At 40.8% G+C, this 25225-nt stretch overlaps 1 protein-coding gene across 1 annotated transcript in view; it reads left to right on the forward strand.

Annotated features, from left to right (window-relative positions):
• The first annotated feature begins 81 nt into the window (after positions 1-81).
• grk3 (G protein-coupled receptor kinase 3) overlaps positions 82-25225 on the forward strand; it is a 76855-nt gene continuing 51711 nt past the window's right edge. Inside the window, exons 1-2 of the mRNA XM_041969287.1 lie at positions 82-2251; positions 19085-19161. Coding sequence (XP_041825221.1) covers positions 2139-2251; positions 19085-19161 — 190 coding nt within the window. The 5' untranslated portion in view covers positions 82-2138. The remainder of the gene's footprint in view (positions 2252-19084; positions 19162-25225) is intronic.

Raw genomic sequence — 25225 nt, forward strand, 5'->3', positions numbered from 1 at the left:
GCCTCTCCCCGCCGCAGTGGGAGGAAGTCGAACCACAAAGCAAGCATTGCCGCCGTGCTAGTAGGAAAAATACAGAAAAATACACCGAGGAGGGATTTCAACTAAACATATGCCATATTGTTGCTGGAAAACAAACAGCTTAACCAGAAGGGGTGGTCAGTATCGACTGGCATACGACCCAAAAGCAGAGGAGGGACACTTGTTCATAACTATCCGAGTGAGAGCTCCCCCAGCGCGGATAGTCTGGAAGGCAGTGGCAAGAGTCGCTCGGGCAGGCGCGGAGCACGACGATCTGCTCGGTTCCCCCGGTTTTACTCCACATTTTCCAGCTCTATGTGAGAACACCGCAAACACATCAGCGTGTTTGGTATTTTACTTTACAAAGTGTGGCCAAAATATCCGTTTCCCCCCGACCGCCCCTTCGGTTAACCACAGTTTACCGCGCGGAGGAAAAGTTACGGTTTAACAGGCGAACTACCGCTGGCCAGCCGTTCTCCATCTCCCAGCGCTCCCTCCCCTCCTCCACCATCAGCGTCACCATCAGCCCACAGTCAGCAGCTCTGTGCTGGGTCTCCGGGTGAGAAGGGTCCCTCTCAAGCTCGGGATACCTCAGCGAGCAGCTATGGATTATATTTGTCGATTTTGCTGATATTTTTTAAACCCCTGGACTGTCGAAGCCTTTTTTCGGAAACGGAGCAAGACTTCCCCAAAACAGAGACGCCAGCAGACCCGCAGCCGTTAGCTTTGAGTAAATCGCTGCAAGGAATCGAACCAGCACCCTTGTTAATCTGCCAGCTGGTGATCGCCTTTACAAGTGGCATTAGGGGTATTTTAATGTATCCGTACAGCTGAAAATCAAATATATATGCATACACTGATTGGTTTATTCGTTAGTTAGCTTACTAGCTAGCAGGTTTCATTTTTGCTAGCTAGCGTGGTAGCTAACTAGCAGGAGAACCCGAGTATCGACACCACCAGCGGACAGTTGTAAATTAGCTCTCAGACGCAGGGATTTGGCTTGTGATTTGTTAATCGGACCGTGTTGCCTGGTCAGGATTTGGTGCTAACCCTCTCAAGGTGTTTACCCAGGTCTTTTCCGGTGGCATTTTTAGTGTGATTGATGCGCCTATACGGAACATCTCAGCCTTAACAGGAAGCCAGCCAGAACGGACGACAAAAACAAAACGGCACTGGTGTGTGGATTTTACTGAATTCAAATCATGAGCCCGGCTTCATCTTTAACCTGAGCTCTCACGGCTTTATTTGTGTCAACACGCGCTCCAGATATTTGCATAATTTTGGTGCACCAGCAGAGAAAGCAAAGGAATTTTATTAAATAAATCCAACCTGTCCAGGAGTGTCAGGTCGCCAAATGAACCCGTTTCCTCCTGTTATTTAAGACGAGGGGAACGAGCTACACGTGTCCCCGTTTGCTTATTGGAAAGCTGAGTCTTTGCTGCTGTCAAGGCCAAAAAGAAACCATTCACATTTTTTTTGAGTGTGCAGCCTCTGTCTGCCATTTCACTAAAATTAGGAACCTTTTTCGACTGCACTGTATGCACAGTATTTACGTTTGAAGGAAACCCCCCTAAAACTGATGCCGAACTGGAGACAAACCAGTCGTTTGGACACATTTCCAGAAGGAAGTCCCCAGAGACCTGTATGATTTGACAGCTGTTTTCTGGATCTTGCATCTTGTGCATCAAGACACATTACAGCACTAACCGAGGACGTACTGGCCTCAAAACGAGCTCTCATCCGTGTTTTCCTGCTTTATATCACCCTGCTCCGTTTACACAACACCCGCAAAGAAGCCTGCCGTTTTTGCACTAAATGGGATTACAAGGACGGTGATCTGTCGGACTCATACAGTACATTTCTTGAGCAGCCTTTCACCCAATGTCTTCCCTTATGAATTTATCTTTTTATGCCTCAATGATGATAGTTTGAGGCGCAGTGAACGGCCGCAGACAACGATACAGTTCCGACCCAGCCTGACCGCTCAGCTTGCCCTGTCAACGCACCTCGGCCCTTGATGTTGGTCATATTTGGTGGAAGACTCTGTTTTTTAATTCCCTGATAATTATAGCCACTCCAGCCCAGTTATTTTATTGATTTGGCCGTCCCAAGGTTGAAAGATGGCGGACCTCGAAGCAGTACTCGCCGATGTCAGTTATTTGATGGCGATGGAAAAGAGCAAATCTACTCCAGCGGCCCGGGCGAGTAAGAAAATCATCCTTCCTGAGCCCAGGTAAGCTCATTTGCAAGGTGCATTGGTGTTGTGCAGTGGCACGGAGCTTGTGTGTATTTGCTGGTCAGGTGGATGGTGCTTTGTGCACGCTGTGCGGCCATATAGGGAGATAGAGGCGTGCTTCTTACTGTCAGAAATGACAGCAGATTTCTGCACACATGTTGCGACTCTTTGTGTTTTTTAATCTAACAAAACAGCCATTCAGCCACACCATTTGCATGCTTGTTGCACCTGTATCGACGTAGTCTGTATATGCAACTTAACCTAATTTTTAAACTACCAACTGTTAATGCTTTTCTTTGACTTATGCACCAAAAATTAGACATGCATCTACTTTTTGATTGATAGGTGGTTCATTTGTTATGTGGCCTTGTAACACATTGACAGAGGCTGCTGAGGCTTATCTGTGATGCTGATGCAGCTGCACTACCAGTGTATGCAGCTTTTGATTTGATACCCCCCACCGCCACCTCCTCAGCCATGCTGTTTGCAAGCATCTATCCTTTAGTGGGCTATCAAACAAGACCACAGTCTGTATCTGATTGAAGTGACACCTCTTCAACTTCCTTCTCTTTTTACAGTCTACACATCATTGCACATCTTTTGTCCCTGCTGCTGCGGCCTGTTAGAGCCTTCAAAGTGCTCCTCTTCAGACCCGCTTTTAGGCACATCGTGCAAGTGGATCAAGCAGGATGTGGTTGAAATTTGGTTATTGTGTTGCTTTTTCATCGGGGGTTGGTAAATATGATGGCACTATTTGGGCTGTTAAATGGTTACAACTGTTTAAACAGCAGAGCAGATCTTTGTCAGCAGTTGCTGCTGATTTGATTCAGGCTAGACCTCCTACCTATTTCTTCATCAGAAACTGACAAACATTAGCCGCTCTACGTGGTGACGATCAATGAAGGTTAAAGATATGTAATGTTTAAACCAAAGGGCGACCTACTTGCTAACTTGTCCCAGCAGCTCAGCAGTAAACAGTCATTCAGACAGTTCATTACACACTGTAATGAATTTGTGTGGATTAAAGGTTATTCTGTAATAACTAATTACATGTGCTGGCCCAGATTTTTTTTCTATTTGTCTCATAGTTTACAGTCTGATGGGTTTTACATTCATTCCTCCCCAGTAGAACCTTATTTATATCCTCCAGTCCTCAAATAAAGTCTCTCATGGTTTTAATGATGTTACACCTCTTTACAGTTTTTGGCGACAGCTGCTGAGAGCAGCTGATTATTATCCTGATCTGGCATCTGTCAATTGTAACTCAGGCAGGTTCTTTCCAAGTACTTTTTATTATTTTATATCTTATGCATATTTGACTTGTAATCCACTTAGAAAATCAACAGCCAGACCAGGATTTTCACATCGTTAATCCCATTTGATTCGAATCACATTAACTGAAGGTCATTGCTAACTATCACTGATGGTTTGTAAGCTCAAAAATAAGCACTGATGGTTTGTAAGCTCAAAAATAAGCATTTCCTTCCGACTGCTGCAGGTTTCATTTCATGTCAGCTTGCTATCGAAATGAGTTTGCAGAAACTTGAAGCTTGAAAGATCAATTGTCATTTTCACTCGACAATAAGTCAAAATGAACACAGTTGCAGCCTGATAGTTGGCTTCCAGTAAATATGACCACTGAGAACATCCTCTACAGTGGCTTTGGACATTGGCGTACCCTACAAGGTAACATTTTAGCCAGACTTCACATCATGACTGTGTTGGCTCGTTCATTGATTCAGAGGAGGACTAGCCCCAAAATTCTTCACCTCCTTAGATTTTGAAATCGAGTCATCCTCTGAAGATGACATTAACAAGATGTTTGTTGCTTGTTCACAGCTGCAGTTTGCAGAAAACCTGTTGAAAATGACAGGTGTGTAAACCTAACAACTCGACCAAAGTGTTAATTAACACTCCGAAAAGTGATTTCTATATTTAATTAGAGTTCGTTTCATTGCAAACAGTACGAACCCAAGATATCTGATGTTTTGTATCATATTAATTTAATTTAATATACGTCCATTTTTACATTGTCGACCTGCAACAGATTAAAAAATGTTGGAACAGTCAATGTTTTAACTCTGTTTCCACACTAGGACACCAAGTGATAAAGATTTTTAAGTGTTATTTTGTCCTATCCAGGCAGGACAGTCCAGTACCAGAATCCTCTTCTTCCCCAGTTGTTTGTAACATGTGCAGAAAGAGGTTTAGCATTGTTTTGTTGAAAAATGCATGGACATCCCTGGAAAGATGTGGTCTGGAAGGCAGCTGTTGCTTTATAGTCTCAGAGAGCTCCGATACAGCCTTATAACTCTAACACATCCGGGATTTTGGGCTTGTAGCTGACATCAGAAATATGTAAATCCTTTCGAATTTTTCATTGAGGAGCTTCGTTCTTAAAAAGTTCACAGATTTTTTATTTTATTTTTTTTTCTCTTTTCACATTTGTTGGCAAACAGGAGATCCTCTCCCTGTACTTGGTCCTCAAAGACTTACTTTCAAGCTGCTTTTGTATCAGATCATGATCACAATCACGTGTAGACATCAGCCGTTTGATACAACATGATTAATGTTGTTCTTATTACTGGTGATGCATGACGTTGTCATCTGTCGGTTTAGCTGTGATCCAACAACAGATTGCTCATGGTGGTGATTGGTCAGCGTTATGCAGCTTAAATATGGGAATAAATAAATTAGGATTATTTAGGTAAACAGTGTAACTAAATGTAATTAACAGGTTAAATCACTGAGTTTATAGGTTTTCAGTTTCCTGGAGAAGCAGCGACGATTCCGGCTTTATTCAGCTGTAAACTGGTCTAGACTTAAACCGAAGTCAGATGTGTGTTTGCTTTGTTTGAGTGCTGTTTACAATTCTGGTAGCTGGAATTCAGTTTTAGTACCACAGTGGTTATAAATTTTGGGCAAGAGGAGCAAATCAAGTCTTTAAACAGCTGATTTTAAGAGCACCCATCAGGTATGTTAAGATGTTCCATCTGATCTGGTACAAAGTGCTAACAGTGACACTGCATTGACATTTTTGTCATAAAAAACGCATTATAACCACTATGGGTATCTCAAAGTCAGCCAGTTGTCTGGTGTCACATCTCTGACACATCAAACAATATCTGAAGTTGTTTAAATTTTCAATTTCGGAATCACTTTCCTTCTAGATGATGGAAAATAAATGATAGTGAAAGAGCAAATAACTGAAGTTTGGTCCTTTTAAGCAAATCTTGTGGCATTGGAGTCTAAATTTTTAGGTTTTCTGGTTTATTTGAAACATACCATAAAGTCTCTTGTTCCACTAGTGTTGGAGCTTTCTTTTAAAGATTTAAATGTACAAATAATGTTGACGTTTGTGGTGACAAGGCTGCAGGGTTGACACAGAGAGCTCAGAGGGGAGGTGTTTGTGTGAGTTATCAGCTCAGAAAACGTAAAATCAATTCGCTGAACAGAGTTTTATTGTTGATCACAAAAAACAGCTTTCCCCTCGACTGTTGGGCACAAGCAGGTTGCAGGGGGATGTAGTGGTGCTTTCTCACAGATACTGCTGGATTAAACATAAATAGTTACTCTGAGCTGATGCAAACGCTCCGTTTGGTACCCAGTCAAAACCGTGTCCTGGTGTTAATCCAGGTTTTAGCTGAAAATGGCAGCAGCTCATTTGGCTCATTAACATCATCCACCAGATGGGAGGAAACCAGGGAGATCATCTAATGTAATGTTGAGGTGAAAGTGATACCACATCCAACATAAGTGTTATCTGCATGAGAAAGAAATAAACAAGGCTTTTTGGTTTCAGCTCCATTATTTATTCCACAGTGTGATGCAGGAGCCGCACAGATTAGAGCATCAGCTGATGGACTTATTACAGCACCATTACACTACTGTTGGGAAAATCAGTCAGCAGAGAAAGAAAAACTCACATTAAAACGAAAACGTACTGAAAACATGTCAGTCGGGTCATTATTCCATTAATGTGTCCATTCTAAGTGGATGAAATGGTTACATTATGACTGTTTGTCTTCCTGTGCACCATCATCTCACAACTTGTCTCACTTGAGTGCATTCAGAGGAATTACTCTGATTTGAAATAGATGGTAAGAGATCTGAGAGGATGGACGCAGGAGGAGTGAGAGGAGAAAGGATGTGCATTGGCTGCACCTGTGAAACCACTTCCTGAAAACAGCAGCATGATAAAGGACTGTAGAGATTGTGTGCAAGCTGACAAACTTTATATATGCGTGCTTTAGCATTCGCAGCCCAGCGTTCATCTGTGAAGCTTTCAGTTGCATGCTTGCGGATGACGGGGGGGCAGTTGAACGCACCCCTTTGGAGATAGCGTGGCACTGTCAAATTCTTGGCGGGCCAAGGCAAAGTTCTCTAGCAGAGAGGTGAGATTTTGACATTAACAATGGAGGCAGTGGAGACAGAAGGCGAGGGGGAGGGTGAGAAGATGACCTGCTGTTGTGGACACATTCTTAAAAATGACGAGATGTCTTTGAGTCTTCGAAGTTCTGCGAGAACAGTCGTGCGTCTACCCGGTAATTTAAAGAACTTATCAGTTCTAGCCCCCCCCCCCGAATAATCTCATTTCTGGAGTTATCAGATTATTCCAGTGATCATGGAAAGGGCATAATCTGCTAAGCTTTACCTTTAGATCCTTGCATGTGCCAAAGATTGTCCGTCTTTTTAATAGAAGATGCTGAAAAGATAGAGGTGACACAGTCACAACATGAGCGAAACACAAAAGAAAAAGACAATGGCGTTCAGCGCCATAAACAAAGAAAAACACTCAGAAGTAGTCTGTTTGGCAGCTGATTAGCTCCCTTATTAGCATAGCTAACTTTAAGACTGTGGGCACCGCCATGTTCAACAAAGACTGAGTATCTTGAAAATAAAAGGAAGTTTAAGAATTACATCACTTTGCAATGTTCCTCAAAAGAAACCCAATAATGGAGTGGAAAATGTCGACCAAGGCTTTTGGAATATTGTATTTAAGAAGCACAAGTAGATGCATCAGATCTGATTATTATATATTATATTATGTAAATTGGCTCAGTGATTGAAATGAAGAGAATTTGATGGATTTATCAGCTTCAGCCTGCAGCTATAAAGAATATAGGATGGCTGGTTGTATAAAAAGAGGACAAGTAATGGTGTCGTTATTTATTATGCTTTACTTTGCCTGTCAGACTAGATCTTAAATTAGTGCTGATTCATGGTAGCAGGTTGGTACCCCTGTCTCTTCACACAAAGAAGATTTATTATGTTTTATCTAAACTATCACAGACAGTCCTCCAAAAAGCGAGCAGCGTGCAACCCTCAAGTCTGATTCACTGTGTAGGGAGAATACAGATTGGTTATATATGCTATAGAAGTGACATGTTGGCAAATCAGGACTGAGTATGAAAACCTATGTAACTCACTCTGTATCAGCAGCTGAACCGATGACCTACATTTTTTTTGTTATGCTATTGCTGCAAAACTTACTCTGTTGCAACAATTCTGGTTCGACTGATATTCATATTTAACCCAATTGTTCAAGTGAGAGTCTACCTCACAAATTGTTGCTTTGTCATGGTTCTGGTCAGATAGGTGAACTGCCTTCTGGGATAGCATCTGCACGAGAAAGGACAGTGAAATTGTCTTGAGATGATATAATCTGATAAGCTGATAATCAACTATTTGAAATCAGATGGTGATAAAAGAAAGCCTGGTCTCGGGCCATGGTTATCTGCTTTGTAAAGGAACATAGAGAAACAGAAAGTTAATCATAATAACAATGAAATGTATATATGGAGGGATGAGACAGCAGGGGGAGGAGATGCTCAGCACATCACTGGATGAAAAACCGAACTGTACCCACCTGTAAAACAGAATTTTCCCAGTTGGGATATGAAAGACTAAAGACTTACTAAACTGGTAATTACGTAGTGTCCGGCTGCTAATAAAAGAAACTTAACACACCCTCAGTTATACTTTTAAAGTCACTTACATCCTTTTAGTAACGCTGATGATAACTTTTGTGACATTATAACCCTATCTAGTGATTATTGCTCGAGCTGTGCAGACAAAATACAGCTCTAATCTAATCAACTTTGACTGGAATAATTATCCATTTCCACCAAATGAAAGCAAACTGGTTGGATTTTCAGTTAAATCTCTAAAGAAAAACAAAAACCAACTGTATCTTATTTCATTCTACATCAGTTTACAGCTTCTTTACTATGTCTCCACTATGCACAAAATAAAATTAGACACATGTAATGAATCAATATGTCAGATGTGACTGAGTTGTTTTTGTTTGTTTTTTTCTCCGTGTTGCTCTGTTTTCCCAGAATGCTCCTGTCTGATAAAACTGTGACTCACAACTAAAGAACTAATGGGTCCATTTGTCCACTTCTGAGATAATTCTTGTTCAAACACTGAAAGTAGTGTTGCACACACTCCGGACATGAATCCACAGTTTTCCAGGGAGCAGGTCTTAGTCTCCCTTTCTGTCACTTTCAGTAGATGCTTGTTCAACATTTTCAGTCATTTGTAGACATTTTTTGACTTTATTTTTCCTGGTGGTTTTCTCATGGTGCAGAAATTGCAGTTGCACAGGGCTGATGATGGATTGCTGGTAGTTTCTTGGGTTATGAGGAATTAGAAAAGGCTCATAAAATAAGCATCTTGCATTTGCATTCTCAGCTCTAAAGCATCATTATTGTGGTGCATGTTTCATTTGGAAGTAAATTAGGAAAGCAGTGATTTATTCTTGTAATCTGTCAGTGGATATGAATACAGATGTATGAAGCCATTCACTTTAATTGTTAGGTAGCATCATTTCTCTTTACAGCCTCTGCTTCGTAGTGGTGAGCCCTGGCTCCTTTAGGGCTTGAACAATTACAAAATGACACTAAAACTAATTGAAAATCATATCTGCCCTACAGCGAGTTCATATGAAAGGACTATTTGACTGGAAATTGCTTGAGTGTTTTTTTTTCCTGGCTCTGATCACACCCTTGAAATCCACTTGATACAGACAGCAGCCAGTCATTAGAGGTATTGATGCTTTAATAAGCTGAGGTGATGAATTTACACTTTCTTGGGTCAGATATCAAATAAAACCTCAGCAAGCAGATGTGAGAAGTGCATAAGTTAAATTTGTGACTGTTAAACACCCTGTTAATGTTAAATATTTACTCATCTGCATGCTTCCTGCAGTGTGAAATAGTTCCCAACCAGGGATGTCACAACTGCTTGATTTCACAATTAATCGTGGTTTTAAATATCATTACTTAACTGTAAAGATCTCTAAACTCATCACTTTCCATAAAGGATTATGTCCAAAGCATAGTTAGGTGCAATGTGTTGGTATAGATTCTCAATCATCCAGGTTTTGGTGATTCTAAGAGCTGGAATCAAATGCAATAGCACTCTTATCCCAAAGGCGAAGCAAATGCAAGAACATATTCATGTGGCTGGAGTGTGTGGAAAAACTTAGTGATCTTCTCCAAACACAACATTTGTGGGCATTTTATTTATTTTTATTTAACCAATCTTTAACCTGGAAGGCCCATTGGGATCACAGACCTCTCTTTTTTTAAGGGAGCTTGGCCAAGAAAAGCACCAGCACAGCCCACAAACAGGAGGCAATCACAATAAAAAGACATAGTTACAATAAAGACAGAAAAAAACAAACTAACAACAAAACACTAGTATAAACAGAAACTAAAAGCAGAGACTGGTCAATGATTGCGTGTCTTTCAACACAGATTTAAAATGATTACGAGAGACAAGGACTTGAAGTTGTAAGGAGCACAGTACCAGTGAATCTGGTCCTCTGGACCCACAGGTGATGATTTGAGTGGGTATGGTATGACATGGTTATTATTAAGAGGAATATTGACGTTTGTATATGAAATTAAAGAAATAAAATTCCAAATCTGAAAAGATCACATACCAATAACAAATACTACTGATGTTTTAATATTACACACAGATCAGTCATACCATATACCGATTCTGAATATCACTCTGCTTATAATTGATGCCAATGTTTTTTTTTATTTAACACAAACCAATCAAACAACAGGCACTATAAACAACAATAAATCATGATTCATCAGTAGGTACATCTATTAAGTTAAATGTGTCAGTGGCACAATTTGCATTCTGGCTGTTGGCATTTAATTTTATTTCATTGTGTCCTTCGCCACTTGCCTCCCCTTCTTCTCCACCTGACTCTCCTGCTTCCTCTACCTCACCTAACCGTTGGGCTACTCCTGCCTGTCAAACATTCAGCCCAGATTTGAAGATGTAGTTTTATCAGGAGCTGGAATTCAGTGGAATCGGCCTTTATGCAAATGGCAAATCGCAGCATTTTATCATGTACATGTGTTGACAACACCTTAGAGAAGTTCTTTCTGACATTAGTTCTGTTGTCGGCCGGTGTTGTGTCATGGCCAGTTTCCTCGTCGAGATCCGTTTCCCCTCCAGCTCCGCTGAAGCCTCATCCCATCCACATGGGATAGAAGTGCGTTCTGGAAAAACTTACTTTGTTTATAAGTATTCTAAACAAACTTATGTTGCTAACAGTAACAAATAGTGTCATGCACAAAAAAAAACTTTGAAATAGTTGAATTTTCAATTTGAATACAGTTTTTAGGTGAAAATGATTGCTCCATAAATTACATGTCATTTTAAAATAAAATGTAATAATGATGCCGTAGCCTTTTCAAAAATGATTTTACTAATAATTTGCTCCCTTGTTATATTTTTAATAAATAAATTGTAAAATTTTCCCCCATTTCTGGGTCATGTGTGGTCAGGGCCAACACATCCTGGTGGTTGGAAATTCACTGTCAGACTGCTCATTTTTTACATCATAATAAATAAAGCCTCAAATTTTCAGCCACAGTCTCCGCCTCCAGCAGTTGAGCGAGCGAGGACTGTTTAGCTGAGCGAGCATTGACAGAACTGAGAACGCGCTGGTCACCGCCGTGAGGTCATTGGTCCACATATGTGTACACAGTGGAGTGATGGGTTCTCACGAGGGCAGTTCTCTGTTTGCAAATACTGTGTTATTCCCTTGCAGTGCAGAAATGCCTCCTTGTGATGTTCGTTTTCAATCGCGATAATATACTCACTCGTATCACATACAGGCGCCTGGTGTTTACTGTGCACATGGTCGGACTTTCAAGCGAGTCCCTTGTGGAACTAAAATGCCATAGAGCTCTGCGTGCTGCGTTCACGTGCAGGGCAGATGTCTGACAGCCTACCTCTGCTGCGCTTCTGGAGGCGACACTGCAGGTTTTATTTAGAAATTTTGTCGTTCATGTAAAACGATTTAATTCTCAGCAGCCTGCCACGAATGAGTTTGCTAGTTACTGTGATTTTAAACATGAGTTGTTCATACTGTGTTTTTTTTCATAGGAAAAATTAGGTGCGTCTCTGGGATCCATCGATAGTGAGTTTACAGAATCCTTTCAGATTTGACTGCGTCAGGGATGCAGGGTGCGTACCTAGCAACATCACTGCAGGACTGAAAATCAATTTTTCCACTTTCTGTACGAATACAGTTGACTGATAGTGTATATCTTGAGACTTCTGTTGGAGATACAAGTAGGGAGGGAGTAGACCAAGAAGGCCTTTGTAGGTTATTCTGTACCAGTGTGCATGCCAACGGGTTGCCAGATCAGGCCATGCAACCCAAGCCCAGCAACACACCGAGAAACGCAGAAACTGAAATGACAGGAACATAAAATGAAATAAACCACGTGACATAAAAAGTTGCAGAGAAAGGAGGAAATAACCACCAGCTTCATAGCAGACTGCCATTAAAAGGTAAAAATAAATCAAACTTAAAACCTATAGGGAATGTTAGTGTGATTTACACATTTAGTTTTGTGGAATTAATGAATAATAATCATGATGATTGTAATATTGTGATTATTTCCCTAAAAAAATCAAGAAAACTAAGAAAAATCTATAATCGTGACATTCATATATCTCTTTGACATAATGCTGTTGCAGTTTCAGTGTGAACAATGAATTAACTGACCCAAAACCCAACCCCACCCTGAGTAAAACGATCATTTGAATCCCTCATATTGTACCATGACCTTTCACTGCTGCATGAAAGTTCCCCATGCAAGACACGTAAGCAGGTTTTGAAACCTCTCTGCAACAACTTCCACATTGTCAGTAACACCAGTACAAGCTTGGAACCAGCCTGTGCAGCTGATTTATTTCATGTAAAACAAGCGTGCCGCCTGAAATAAATCAACCTGCTCAGGTTTGCGTTGAAATGCATCGCAGTGGGTTTAGTGAGCCGTGTAATTGGGTCAGTTAACATTGGAGGGGTCTCCAACCATCAGGGGGCTGCTGTGTCATCACTGAAAAAAAGCTGCAGGGCGTTTCATAAAAGGTCAGCCATGAGGCAGCAGAAGATTTTTGGCTTACTGTTGGATTTTTTTTTTTTTTGGCAAAGCGAGCACATTCTCCTCTTAAGTGTGCTAAAAGCTGGTTAATGCTGAAGCAGATGTAATGCAGCCAGCAGAAAGATGTAATATAGTTCCTGTGGAACCCTGTCTGCATCCCATCACACCGTCGTTATAAAGCTTGCTGTTGGCACAGAAATCTTGGTCTTGCTATGAGGGCTTCCATAGTCTTTATTTCCTGGAAAATCTTTGGAAGACTGCTACGCATGTATTTAAGACTGTCTGTGAGTGAGTTTCCATCTGCCTGCTGTCATGCAAACTCTCAACATGAGCATAAAAACCCGTTTGCTGGTGTTATAAATGAGTAAAAGTAAAGTACACAAAACGTGTAGCACAAGACAGGAACATAAAATGGAATAAATCACATGTCAACCTGCTGGTTTTTCGTCATTCACTCACATTATAGCCCTGGATTGGTTAAATGATCTGCTACTTACTCTAATATTTGCATTAAAGCAGTGCTCATTTGCTTGTTTCCTGGAAAGTGCTCTACATTTGTTCTTTGACTGCTGATACTCGATTTAAATGTGCTAGTACACCACTCCAAAGTCCACCTGGCTCAGTTCATGTCTAAATAGTCGTAAGACCCCCAATCACAAACAGTCAGGCTTGGCACTGCAACTCAATTTGACAGTGGTGGCCCTTTTCTTATAGGGACAAAAAGAAACCAGGGCATCAGGGAATTTTCAGATGGGTAGATGACCGCTGCTCCTTCATTTTCCTCTTACTCCTTCAAAAAAAAAAAGAAAGAAAACATCCTGCCTGAAAGGTGGAGAATTTGGGATTGGGTCATAGTTTTAGTCACTTGTGTAGTTCTCCATCAATTTCAGCCACTACAGGTGTAAAAACCAAACACCATCCCATCTTTGCCCCATGCACCCTCACTGATGAAATTGTTTAACTGGTTGTTCTTAGTCTCGGTTTTTATTTATTAATTTGTTTTTACTACAAATTGAATTTTAAATGTGACACAAGAAGTTTGAAATTAGGTCCTCGATTTATCAGTTTCGGCAAATGGTTTGTTCAACAGTAATGTATACTATTAACTCTGTCATCTATCATCATAACCCATATATGAGCACCGTGGGAGTCTGTGCCTCAGGTGGTCTAACGGCTTGCAAGCTTATTGCAAGGCTGTGGTTTAAGCTCGCATCGCTCCCAATGGCAACAGCTTCCGTGGTCAGGACCTCGCATGGCAGCTGTGTTACACAAAGTTGACCCCGGATGTCGTCTCTGGCTGTGACTGACTGGGAAGTCCGATTCAACTGCAGATATCTGAACTCAAAAATCAGAAAACTGCTTATTCCACATCCAATCCATCCCAGCTTCAATACATGCTGTGTATTGGTATGGTCAGGTGGTAGCTGATTTGAGGTACAACACCTCCGACTATGAGCTTTCGAAAATCTAGGTTAAAATGAACCAAAAATCTGTAAATATAAGTTTGTATAAGAATTGAAATGGGGAATTTGTTAGAACCATTGGATATCATATATTAAGATTAACTACATTTCAGTGATGCAAACAGAGAAACAGGAAACAGCAGAATCCTCTGGTCATGTGATCACTGTTTGGAGTTTTTCTGTCATTAAGATCAGTAATAAAGCCGCTTGGCTTTCTGAGGAGGGATATAAGGAATCCTCTCCGCATCCAGAGAGAGGAAAGTGTCAGCCTGGCTCCAAAAGTGTTCACTCTCTGTAATCACAGGTCCACAACATGCAGGATTATCTATTTATTTAACATGATCTAGAATAATTAAACCAGAGAATTACTTTGCATCTTATTAACTTACAGCTGCAACTGTTGAAGTACATATTTAGTCCATCAGTACAGCATTGATTCCCCTCCACTGAACCTTCCTATGAACTAGTCTGAAGAATGCAGGAGCGACGCAGCAACATCTCACATCATAGTTTTGATACTTTCGCAGATTAATTCAGTGTCTTTTTTTCCCCATCATCAAAGAATAAATATTTGCTTCCTTTATGAATGAAGATCTGTTACAGTTACTAAATATTGTTGAATTAATTCAAGAAGGTGGCAGTGAGAGCTGCAAGATTGATCAGCAAATGGTCATTTATTTGGCAAATGTGTGGAGAAACATGGTTGGACTAGAAGGTGGATCTTTCAGGTTTGGTATTTAATTGAATATGGAGTTATTTTCAGAGCGATTATCTGTTTGTGGTAATAACTCATGTTACCATCAGATTATCATTTAAGGGGGTTGCTTTTATTTACTGTCTTTGTCTCTCCACCCTTTAAATAAATCACTAGTTGCTATGACAACATCAGCTGTATGTGGGGGCATGCTGAGCCTCAGCACCACTGTCAACATTCTCACTAACGGACGCATGGCTGCCGGCATCCTGAGTGTAGGACAGGCTTTATAGGAGGATGATGACGACACATGGGAGTGTGTTTAATAGGCGCAGACTCACAGCACAATGTTGATTATTGTTTAATGTCCCTGAGACCGAGGGCCGCTCATAACTCAGTAAAGGAGTAATAGTGCTTGTGCTACGTTGGCACACTTGTCACAGCCCACAACTCAAACTCTCAGTATCACGGCGAGCCCCTGTAGATGATATTGCCTTATTTATCACTGAGCGCCAGCAGCCATTCTGTCACTTGGGCTGCATTGTCACAGCAGGAGCTGCCTTTGTTTTGAGCTCTGCAGCGGTCATCTGCTCCCGTAAGCTAATGTTGATGCGTGAAGCTGCTGCTGCTGTTTACAACTGAGCTTTGATTTGGTGAAAAGCAGTAAAAACTGTTCTTAACACCCATTATTTGTGTTGGAGGGAAAATTAGAGTTATCCTCGAACAGCACATTAAAAATAATCTATTCAGTTTTCATTATCAGGGTCATGACCCACAACCGTCTGAGCAGCAGACCCTCTTCTCTAACCTCACCATCTATACCGACATGCGGGACAAGCTTTTGATCCATGGTGTTTGTTTTAAGGCAGGACCTCTACAGTAAATTTTTACAGCGTGCCGAGATTTTTTAGACAAATGATCCTGGAGTCAGCCGCAAATGATTCAGTGGTGCAAACAGACCCTTTCTAAAGAGGAAGTGTTTACTTCCCAGGCTCTTGTTTCTGCAGCTGTGGTGGAAATGTTGCATTCACTGCCATTTATATTGTCATTTAAAAAAAGTTCAGGCAGTGCTGATGCAGACTAGCTTCATAAAGGCCACCATGACTGTTAGTCTGAACTGAAGTCCTCCTTGATCAAAGTTTACATCCGTAGTCCTGCTGGGGGTCCAGTGTGGTGAAGGTCCTGTAATACCACACTTTATTGGGTCTTTAATTTATTTCTAACATTTGTTGTCAACATCACAAAATAATAAAGCAACAAAGTAAAATAACCAAGAAGTCCCATTCTAACTAAATCAAGTCTGCTCTGTAAACTAGGGCTGCAACGATTAGTCGACATTGTCAACAATAGTTGACAATGAATTTACCTGTCGACTATTATCGGCAAATAAAAACACACACACACACACACCAAAAAAAAAAAAAAAACATACAGAGTGAGACATCTTCTTCCCTATCTCTGCTGAGAGTTGCACAATGTACACCCAAAAAAGGTGTGGCATCGTCTTCTTTTTTTATCTCTGCTGAGAGTTGCACATGCGCAATAAAGTCCGCCAGGGGAAAAATATGGCGGCGGACCAGGGAGCAAAATGGTGGCAGAGGGTGTCAAAAGTCTGGGATAACTACACGTTAAACTTAGAAAATAAATTAAATGCCTGTGAGATTGGTAAGGCGGACCTTGTGTACCACAGAAGTACGTCTGCAATGCTCGAACATTTAAAGAGGGGGAACGTCGGACTTACATAACAACCTCATGCAAGATTTCAAAGCTGAAAGTGAAATAAGATCCATATATAATAATCATGAGATACATAATCCGATTGGTCGACTAGTCGTTTTAATAGTCGGTGACTAATCGACTATCAGAATAGTCATTAGTTGCAGCCCTACTGTAAAAAAAAAAACATAGAACCTACATAACATACAGAAAACAGATGGAAAAGGCTACAGGACCTCTACCTGGACTTGGAGGCTTTTCTCTATAAACTGCATTATAAAAATGGTTTTAAACATTTCTTGTAACTCAAGTAAAGAGTTTGAGATGTAAATAAAACTGGAGCTGTAAAAAAAAAAAAACAAAATCATACATCTGAAATTAAATACAGTTTCTTCTACAGACCATTGCATGTCAGTAACAAAAAAAGGTCTAAACATCACGGTACAACTGTCATAAGATTTTATTTTTTTCCTGTAGAATGAAACATTAAGTGAATGACACTTAAAAGCCTACAAATATCGCTCTGTCAGTTTACTAACATACTAACGACAACAGTAAACATGGCAAACATGGATGATAAGGGCTATGTACATTCTCAGAAAGAGACATAAACGGAGGCAGTGGTGGTCTGTGCAGCCAAATAACATCGCAGCTTCTTTTTTTTTCTTCTTTGTTCGTTTCGCAGGTGACATATCAGCAATACCGCGCAAGACTGCCCCCACAATTTCCAGTGGTACTACTCCATTTACACTGTCAGGGTATACATCCACAAGCACTCTGAAAACAGACACACAGAATATGGAGGAAAGGCTCTATATCTGTCTTTAGCGTAGAGCAGTTGTAACCAGGTCCGTTCCTCGAAAGCTGCTATTCCACAACTTGTAGATGCATCTCTTCTCCAACACACCCAAATCAAATGAAAGGCTCGTCTCTGCAGAGCTGAATGACATGCGGATGAGGGAATTAGGCAATTTGTTTCAGGTGTGTTCGATAAGGGATGCACCTAATAGTTGCTGGATAGTAGCTCTCGAATACTGGACTTGGGCACCTCTGGTGTAGAGCATAAACTGGCCTTTAAATGCAGCACTCCATGAATGCCAGTAAACACTTAGTTAGCCCAACCCACACCTTACGCAACAAAATTGCAAATGACACTATAACATTTATTTTCATTGTTAGGTTCAGTAAACATTAACATAAATTTCTTTAAACAGTTACTGAGAATTTTACTTGTGGTACAAAGCTGTTGAATATCCTGCAGGTGTTAAAAACGTCTATTTCCTCCTTTTCACTGCAACTTTTTCACGTCATGCTTTACAGACTGGTGAGACGTCCGCCACAAGAACAACTTGGTCATTTTTACTATAACCAAAGAAATCTGACACGGATGTCTTAATCTGTTTTGAAGCAATAACTCTTTATGAATAATTAATCATTGTATTTATTATCACAATTAACTGTGAAATCAAGTAAGCGTGACATTTTCTAGTGGGTCAATTCAGTTTACCACATTTACACAAGCAAATGTACATGTAAAAAGATAACCTTCTAAGAACTACTTGTCTTTGTCATTTTCAACATCTCTTTAGTGTTTGCACCCTCCTTAACTGCATTCAACATCTGTAGAAAACCACGGCATACACACCTACCAGTCTACATCATTAACATGGCTTTTAACAACTTCCTGTTTGTTGACATAGATATTTCAAGTGGTAGCCTGGGACTGGTTCTTCAGACTGGTACTTTGTTCTATAGTGTATTTAAGTCTATGGAATCAGTTAAGTCAGATTACCTCTAGGGTTTTCTGAAATTTCATAAAATTATTAAACTCTATAAGACCTGAATAGCTGCTAATAAGTTCATTATTAAGGCCTGTGCTGTTGAGTTGGCAGTGATGCTTTCAGTTTGATGCAGAGGTGTGATAAAGTCCACATCTGCTGCCACTGCAGCTGCAGCTCTGCCGTCTGCCTCCAGGTCAGAATTCATGTTATAAATAAATCCAAATCATACCAGTCCCTTTATATGCATACAGCAGTAACACAAGAAATAATCTTTTGGAGGTAAAATGCTTATTTTGTGCTGCTGATCAGATCTATTTGAACTTGAAATGCTTTTGAAAGCAAACGAATACAACAATAAGGAAACAGGCTGTTTGTTTCTTCAGAGTTTGGTCTGCACATGCTCAGTGTGTGCCTGCTGAGGTTTTTCCGGTGAAACCTTTCTCTTGTTTCCTGTTCTGTGTGCAGGGTGCTGATGGAGTGTTAATGGACCTAAGAGGGGGGGGAGCTAATTGATTTATTCTCCCTCTTGCTTTCATTAACACCTGTTCCCAGGGCTGCATGTATCTCTCCAAGTCCCCCGCAGCCTCCGTATGTGCTGCTGTTTCACTGTGTCAGAGGACAGGTGGCAGGGAGAGTCCCAAACCTGGGTCAGGATCTGGGATGGAAGATGGAGGAGGCTGATTGAGCTGCTGATAATGATAGACGTTAACCTTCTCCTTCTTCTCCTTACCTGCTTGTGTTCACAGTATTCGCAGTGTGATGCAGAAGTACCTGGAGGAGAGAGACGAACTGACGTTTGACAAAATTTTCAACCAGAAAATTGGTAAGTGGCAGCATTTCTAATCCATCACCAGATAATGTTTACTTAAGTATCCAGTAGCATCCCTCACAATGACAGAATAAAACATCTACACACGTTTGTCCTTCCGGGCTTCCAGAGATGTTCATAAGTCATTTTTTTATTTTAACTAAAATGCTCTGCCCTTCTCCACGGGACAGTCTGTTAGCTGGAAAACCTCATTGCAACTGTAGTCCCCATCTGTGCCTTCTAATTTTTTTCCTCTGATATGGTCAAGGAGAATGCTTTTGTTTGAATTTTTTCACAGTTTTGCTTTCATTGTTTGCAGGGATTAACTCTGCAGAGGCATGCATGTTTCTAACACTGTTATGGGATTATTAGGATTGGGTCATTTAGATTATTAGAAGATGTCATCAACTGCAGAAGAACAAAATGACTAACATTACTGACTATGTACAGTATGCAACATCCTGTGGAGTCTAGTCTCCAGGCAGAAAAACTTCATTTCAACTCACTGTTGATATGAAAGATTCCACTTTGTTTTTCTCTCTCAGTATGTTTCTTAGATTTTTCATTTTATCTTAGCCTCAGAGCTCACTCCGGATAAAAAGGCTTGTCCGGTGAAGATCCGGGTTTTTCCTCCTCGGTATGAGTTTGTCCAGGAGCTGCAGTCAGCCTTACCATCAGCTCTCCATGCAGAGCTGTTCGTTGGGATTCTGAGCTCTGCGTTTGTCGCAGCAGCTCATTGCAGAGCCTCGTGGTTCCTGTTTCCTCCTGCTCTCCGGCTGGAAGCAGCATCTCTGTACCGGCTCCTCAGAGTGTTCCCATTCTGAGCTGCCAGGCTAGGCGCCAGCGTTGTGGCGTACCAGGGGACCACAGCCACCCCGCAGGGCTTCCATTAGGTTTACTTACTCTTCTCTGGTCTCAACCCCCGTGAGGATAGACTGTTAATTGTCTTCAGCTTTCCTTTGACTCACTGCTTTCTTTCTATCTCTGTTTTGTTCAGTTCTGTCTGTTCATACTTCCCCTTTGCAGTGTGTGTCTGTGGGTGTGCAGATGTTTGTTGGACACCTCCCCAACAGGTCAGAGCTTTTCTACATGCCTGAAATGGACCTAAATGGCATCTGAAGGGAGGTCTTGAGTGCTTTGCCGGATCGATGCATCTGTTGTTAAACATCAGAGGGATTTTTTAATTACTCATATGTTGTTCTGGGTCAGACTTAAACATAAAAATGAGTCAAATAAAGTGGCTGCAGGAAGGCTGGGTCAGAACTCCACTCAAGAATTTGCATCATTTCAGTCCCAGTTTCGAAGAAATGGCAAGTAAACTGATTGTCCATGTAAAAATACAGACTCCATCTGCTTTGTGGAGTTTACTCCTGATGGCTGGTGGCGTGGACTGATAAAATGCCATCAAATGTCAGAAAATAGGAGCAGCCTTTACAGTGTTCCACGCAGTTGTAGATGGGATATTCCCGGTGTCTTTCCAGCTAGTCATGTCTGATCTTTAACTCATCTGTCCGTGTCAGATCGTCTTCTCGCCGTTGTTTTTAAAGGATCGGTTAGCAGTGTTTCTCAATCTTCAGGGACCCCTGTCCTGCATGTTTTCAAGGTTTCCAACTCCAGCACACTTGATTCAGATTAGCTGAACTGCTTATCAAGTTCTTAGCAAGCCTGCTAGCGAGCCATTCAGTTGAGTCAGGTGTGTTAAGTATGGAAACCTCTAAAACCTTCAGGGCAGGGGTCCCGGAGGACCAGGATTGACAAACACTGCTCTACAAGTCAGCACACCTGGAGAAAAACTCCTCCCTGCTGTCTTAACTCGTGATTTAGAGTTTAATGTTTTCAGTTGTGATGAATAACAATCACTCAATCAGTAAATAAATAAAGCAGTCAATCAATCAAAAACTACATGATCCACACTGACTAGACTAAAAATAGGAAAATAAAAGAGAGTTAAAAAACCGATTAAATAGAAAGATTAAATAAAATTAAAATAAACAATAAGTAAATAGGGATATGAATACAATACAATTTTTTTAAAGCATCAAATAAAAATAAAAATAAAATGAGATATTAATTAAAATATTTTAAAAAGCCAGGTTTTAAAAAGTCCACAAACATAGACCATAGGAAGAGAAATTTCTCTCTCCGTGGAGTTTAGTTTGAACTTCTAGAATTATTAGAAATATATATATACTGAGATAATGTTTATATTATATATATTTGAGGTTATATTTTATCCACATTAAGGCGCTTGATCACCAAGAACATTTAAAGATTTTGAAATGCACTAAATGATATAAAACTGCATTGTTTCGAATTGGACTTTACGGCAATGACTTGGTCTGGTAGTCATTTGAATTGCAAATATGTGGCTTTGCATGTGTTGGTAACAAAAGATAGCTGCTCAGACACATTCAGACACAGCGTCATGTGACCGTAGAGCTCTGCAGCAGGTGTCACTGCACAAAAACTCAACTTTTACCTCATAAACTACAACATCAGAAAAATAAAGTGTTATCTGCTGTAACTGAAACAACACTGACCTGCTCAGTTGATATGTATTACTCTATTATCTAATACGCTGTTATTGCTACGCCTGTCAGCTCATTGGAAACGCTGCAGTTGAGGCAATAAGTTCCATAAAACTGGGGCCGTAGCACACCCGACAGCCTCCGCTGACACTGACTGCTTTTGTCAGCTTGAAGGAATTATAAAAAGAAATCTAAATCCTTAATATTTTACAGTCGAGGATGCCCTCTAACTTCCTCCTCGGGAGCATCACTTAACTTGGTGCAACTGTGGAAAGCTGCCAAGTAATCCTGGCACACAACTTAAAAGCACTCACTTTCTGTTTGTGCTGCATCAAGAAGCAGTTTGACCCATGTCACTGAGACGTACATATGATTTAGCTTACCCGAGCACCAAGAAAGTCTCAGATTAAGTTCAGCTCGTTGCCCTGCGGGGCGTTTAGCCACAGAATAAGGAGCTGGTTTTAATCAGTGTTTGTGGCTGAGCTGCGAGTTTGCTTTTTTCTTTTCTTTTTTTCTATCACTTGCAGCAGGGCTCATTCTTGGAGCTCAGAGGGCCTTGTTGTCCGTCATGACAACCAAGGTCAGAAGCAAGATGCTGCAGTACTGCTGGATTGTTTGTCCTCAAGGATGGAGACTCGTTCAGAGAGCATCTATCCTGCCATACATTCGAGTATGCAGATTAAAGCAGACCGAGTCGGGTGCATCAGTCAAATCAAACTTTAAATAGAACACTTTGAAGAGGTCATATTTTGCTTTTGGGATTTTCCCCCCTCGTGCTTAAAAAGTCTATAAAATTCACTTTAGAGGAAGTTATTTGTTTCCACAGAGGACACTAGCTGTGTTTCTATCCAGTGATGAAGCAAATTTAAAGTAGTATGTATCAAGCTAGAGGGGACAGAGGAGGGAAAAATACCCGTGTTTGTGTGTCCTTATCCTTAAATGCCTCATTTATAGTCCATGTTTTCTCCCTTAACCTCTTCCTCATGATTGAGAAACATGAAGCCAAAACTGTTTTTTACACACTCTGGGAAGCACCAATCCTAGCATGTAGCATACCAAAATGATGGGGAGAAACTCTGCTAATGGATTCTACAAAGCGTTCCCATCCACATGAAACAATCCAATCGCTGGGCACATAACAAAAACGCAGCCCACCTTCGTTTTAGAGCTTCTGCTAAATTCTCCACACAAACAAGGTGTCACATGAAAGCAGCTAAAGAGATGCAAAATAACATTGCAGAAATGCATTTAGTATGGCCAAAGTTTTATTCCAGTCAGTAAAAACTGCTACTGTGTTCTCCAACGACTCGGTATTAGTTTGAAATGAATCATGAAGGTGATGGTTGTTTAGACAAAGAAAAAGAGGTTTTACAGTGAAGTGTGTATATTGTCTTCTAACAATATACAAGCTCTGTATTTACTTCTTTCTGGAACATTATTAGTGTGTATGTGGTGAATTTGTTCTTTATCCCTTTATTCTCTGAGCTATTATTGGTAGATAGAGGCATCAGTCAGTCAGTATATAATTGGTTTTTCTAGTAGTTTCCATCTTGCTTCTGATACCTTAATAACACTGCCATTTTTACTTTCTACTCTTCACCCATCAGAGCAGACCAGGCCTTCAGGAGGGAAGTCTTTGGTAATGAGGCGCTTCACTATGAAACAGCATTAGGAAAAAAAAAAAAAAAGTGGTTCTTGAACATTGATGAACAGAAGCTTGCTCTCGAATGCCCCGAAAATAAACGAGTGGCCTTATTTTAGTCTGTGCTGCACAGCAGAGGAGAAGGCAGGGGAGGAGGTCCACCTGTTTCCACCAGGTGGAGAGAGCCCGATCTTTTTTTATCAGTCTGCTTTAGATGTGAAGTCCATGGGCCACACAAAACAGGGTCAGGCAGAATGACCATTATGTAAGAGACAGTCTGTTTGTTCTAAATATAGCCGCCGTTCTGACCACCACTTCATTCTCAACAAAAATTTGTTTTTGTGAAGCAATGATTCCACTTTATTAATGTCCTCACACTTCGTTGTTTCGACACAAGCTGTAATTTGCATTTTTACGTGGCGACTTTGCAGAGCATCGTCACCTCGCTCAGCTCCCGGGGCGTTAGTTTTCACTTTCACTGCTTTTGTTTCAGTGTCAGAGCTTTCATTAGCACCCATCTGAAGCTGCAGCAGCCTGGCAAATAAACCAATAAAAAATTTCCACCCTCCGGTTTTCTCAGGAGACTCTCACATCTCCAGAAACGTGACTGTAAATGTCACCCTTGTCAGCTGTTTGACTGACTTTTCTAAATCTCATTGTGCACCAAAGAGCCAAATTACAGCTGGAGCCTTGTTGTGTGCTTTCTGTAACTATGATGTAATTTCAAGGCTGTCGTCCCTCCTGCTGAAACAGTTGGAGGAAAAAAGAGAAAAGCTTGATGGATTTTTAATGTTGAAGCTAAAACAAGCTGTCATGTAGCTTCTTAAGGGTTCACAGAGATACCAGTGATGACACATGAGCATAAACAATAATGACTCTTCAGCATTAATTTCATACATGTAACTTAAATTTCTGCTTGATGAACAAGACTCAAATATCAGCAACCTTAAAATCAGCTCTGCTGAATCATGTGTGAATATGATGCAGAAAACCGCACGGGATGGATAAAAGTCAAACTTTTTTATGTCCTGATGACTGTTTTATTCAGTGGAGTCGCTCTGAACACTTAAATTACACATCTTGGATAATGTGTTTGAACCAACAAACACTGGATTCACTTGAAGACATTATAGGGTAGATTCAGCTCATAGCTGTGATGAGCATAAAGTTAGCTACCTGGAGTGCGAGTGTTTTCATCTTTACCTCACTGAGAGAGTAAAAAAAAAAAAAAACTTTTATTTTTCCTGACAAAAGAGGGTCATTGATGAGTTTGGATGCATCATCCGTCCTCTGGTATTCATTCTTCTCTCCATTCTTCCCTCCTTTTCTTTTTTCTCACTCTTGCCTTGGCATTCTCCTCCTCCATCTGTCAGACTTCTGGAATGGATGATGGAGAGTTGTGCGTTGCCTAGCAACTGCGGGTTGCCGCGGCAACCGCACCAGAACTGCTGCATTTTGCTGGTCGACAGGAGAGAAATGAAACTGATTAAAGGTGGGGGATAAAATTGGTGATAAAAAAGGGGAGAGGATTGCTGGGGAGGGCGACACTTTAAGAGGATGGGGGGGGCAATAAAGGGAAGAAGTGTTCTCTGAGCCTGCATATTTGTTTATGTCCACATATTCACCCGCCACAGCTCACTCTATCTTCATATCATCAGATCTGATGAGAAACAAAGTAAATAACAGCCATTATGACATTTACTGCAGGGATGCGACGGAAAGTTAAAGCGAACGGATTTAGACATATTTCACATTTAGAGTTTTTCAATGAGAGTGAGAGGTGTTAGTTGACACAACAAGTGTAAGTCGCAGTTGTTTCAGTCAGCACCAACCCAGATGGAGGATGACTGACAACTAGCCCGACGCTATTCTAAAGTCAGAAAAAAGAAACGGCAAATTTTTCTATTTG

This window comes from Melanotaenia boesemani, chromosome 19, assembly GCF_017639745.1.
Source record: "Melanotaenia boesemani isolate fMelBoe1 chromosome 19, fMelBoe1.pri, whole genome shotgun sequence".
Lineage (NCBI taxonomy): Eukaryota > Metazoa > Chordata > Actinopteri > Atheriniformes > Melanotaeniidae > Melanotaenia > Melanotaenia boesemani.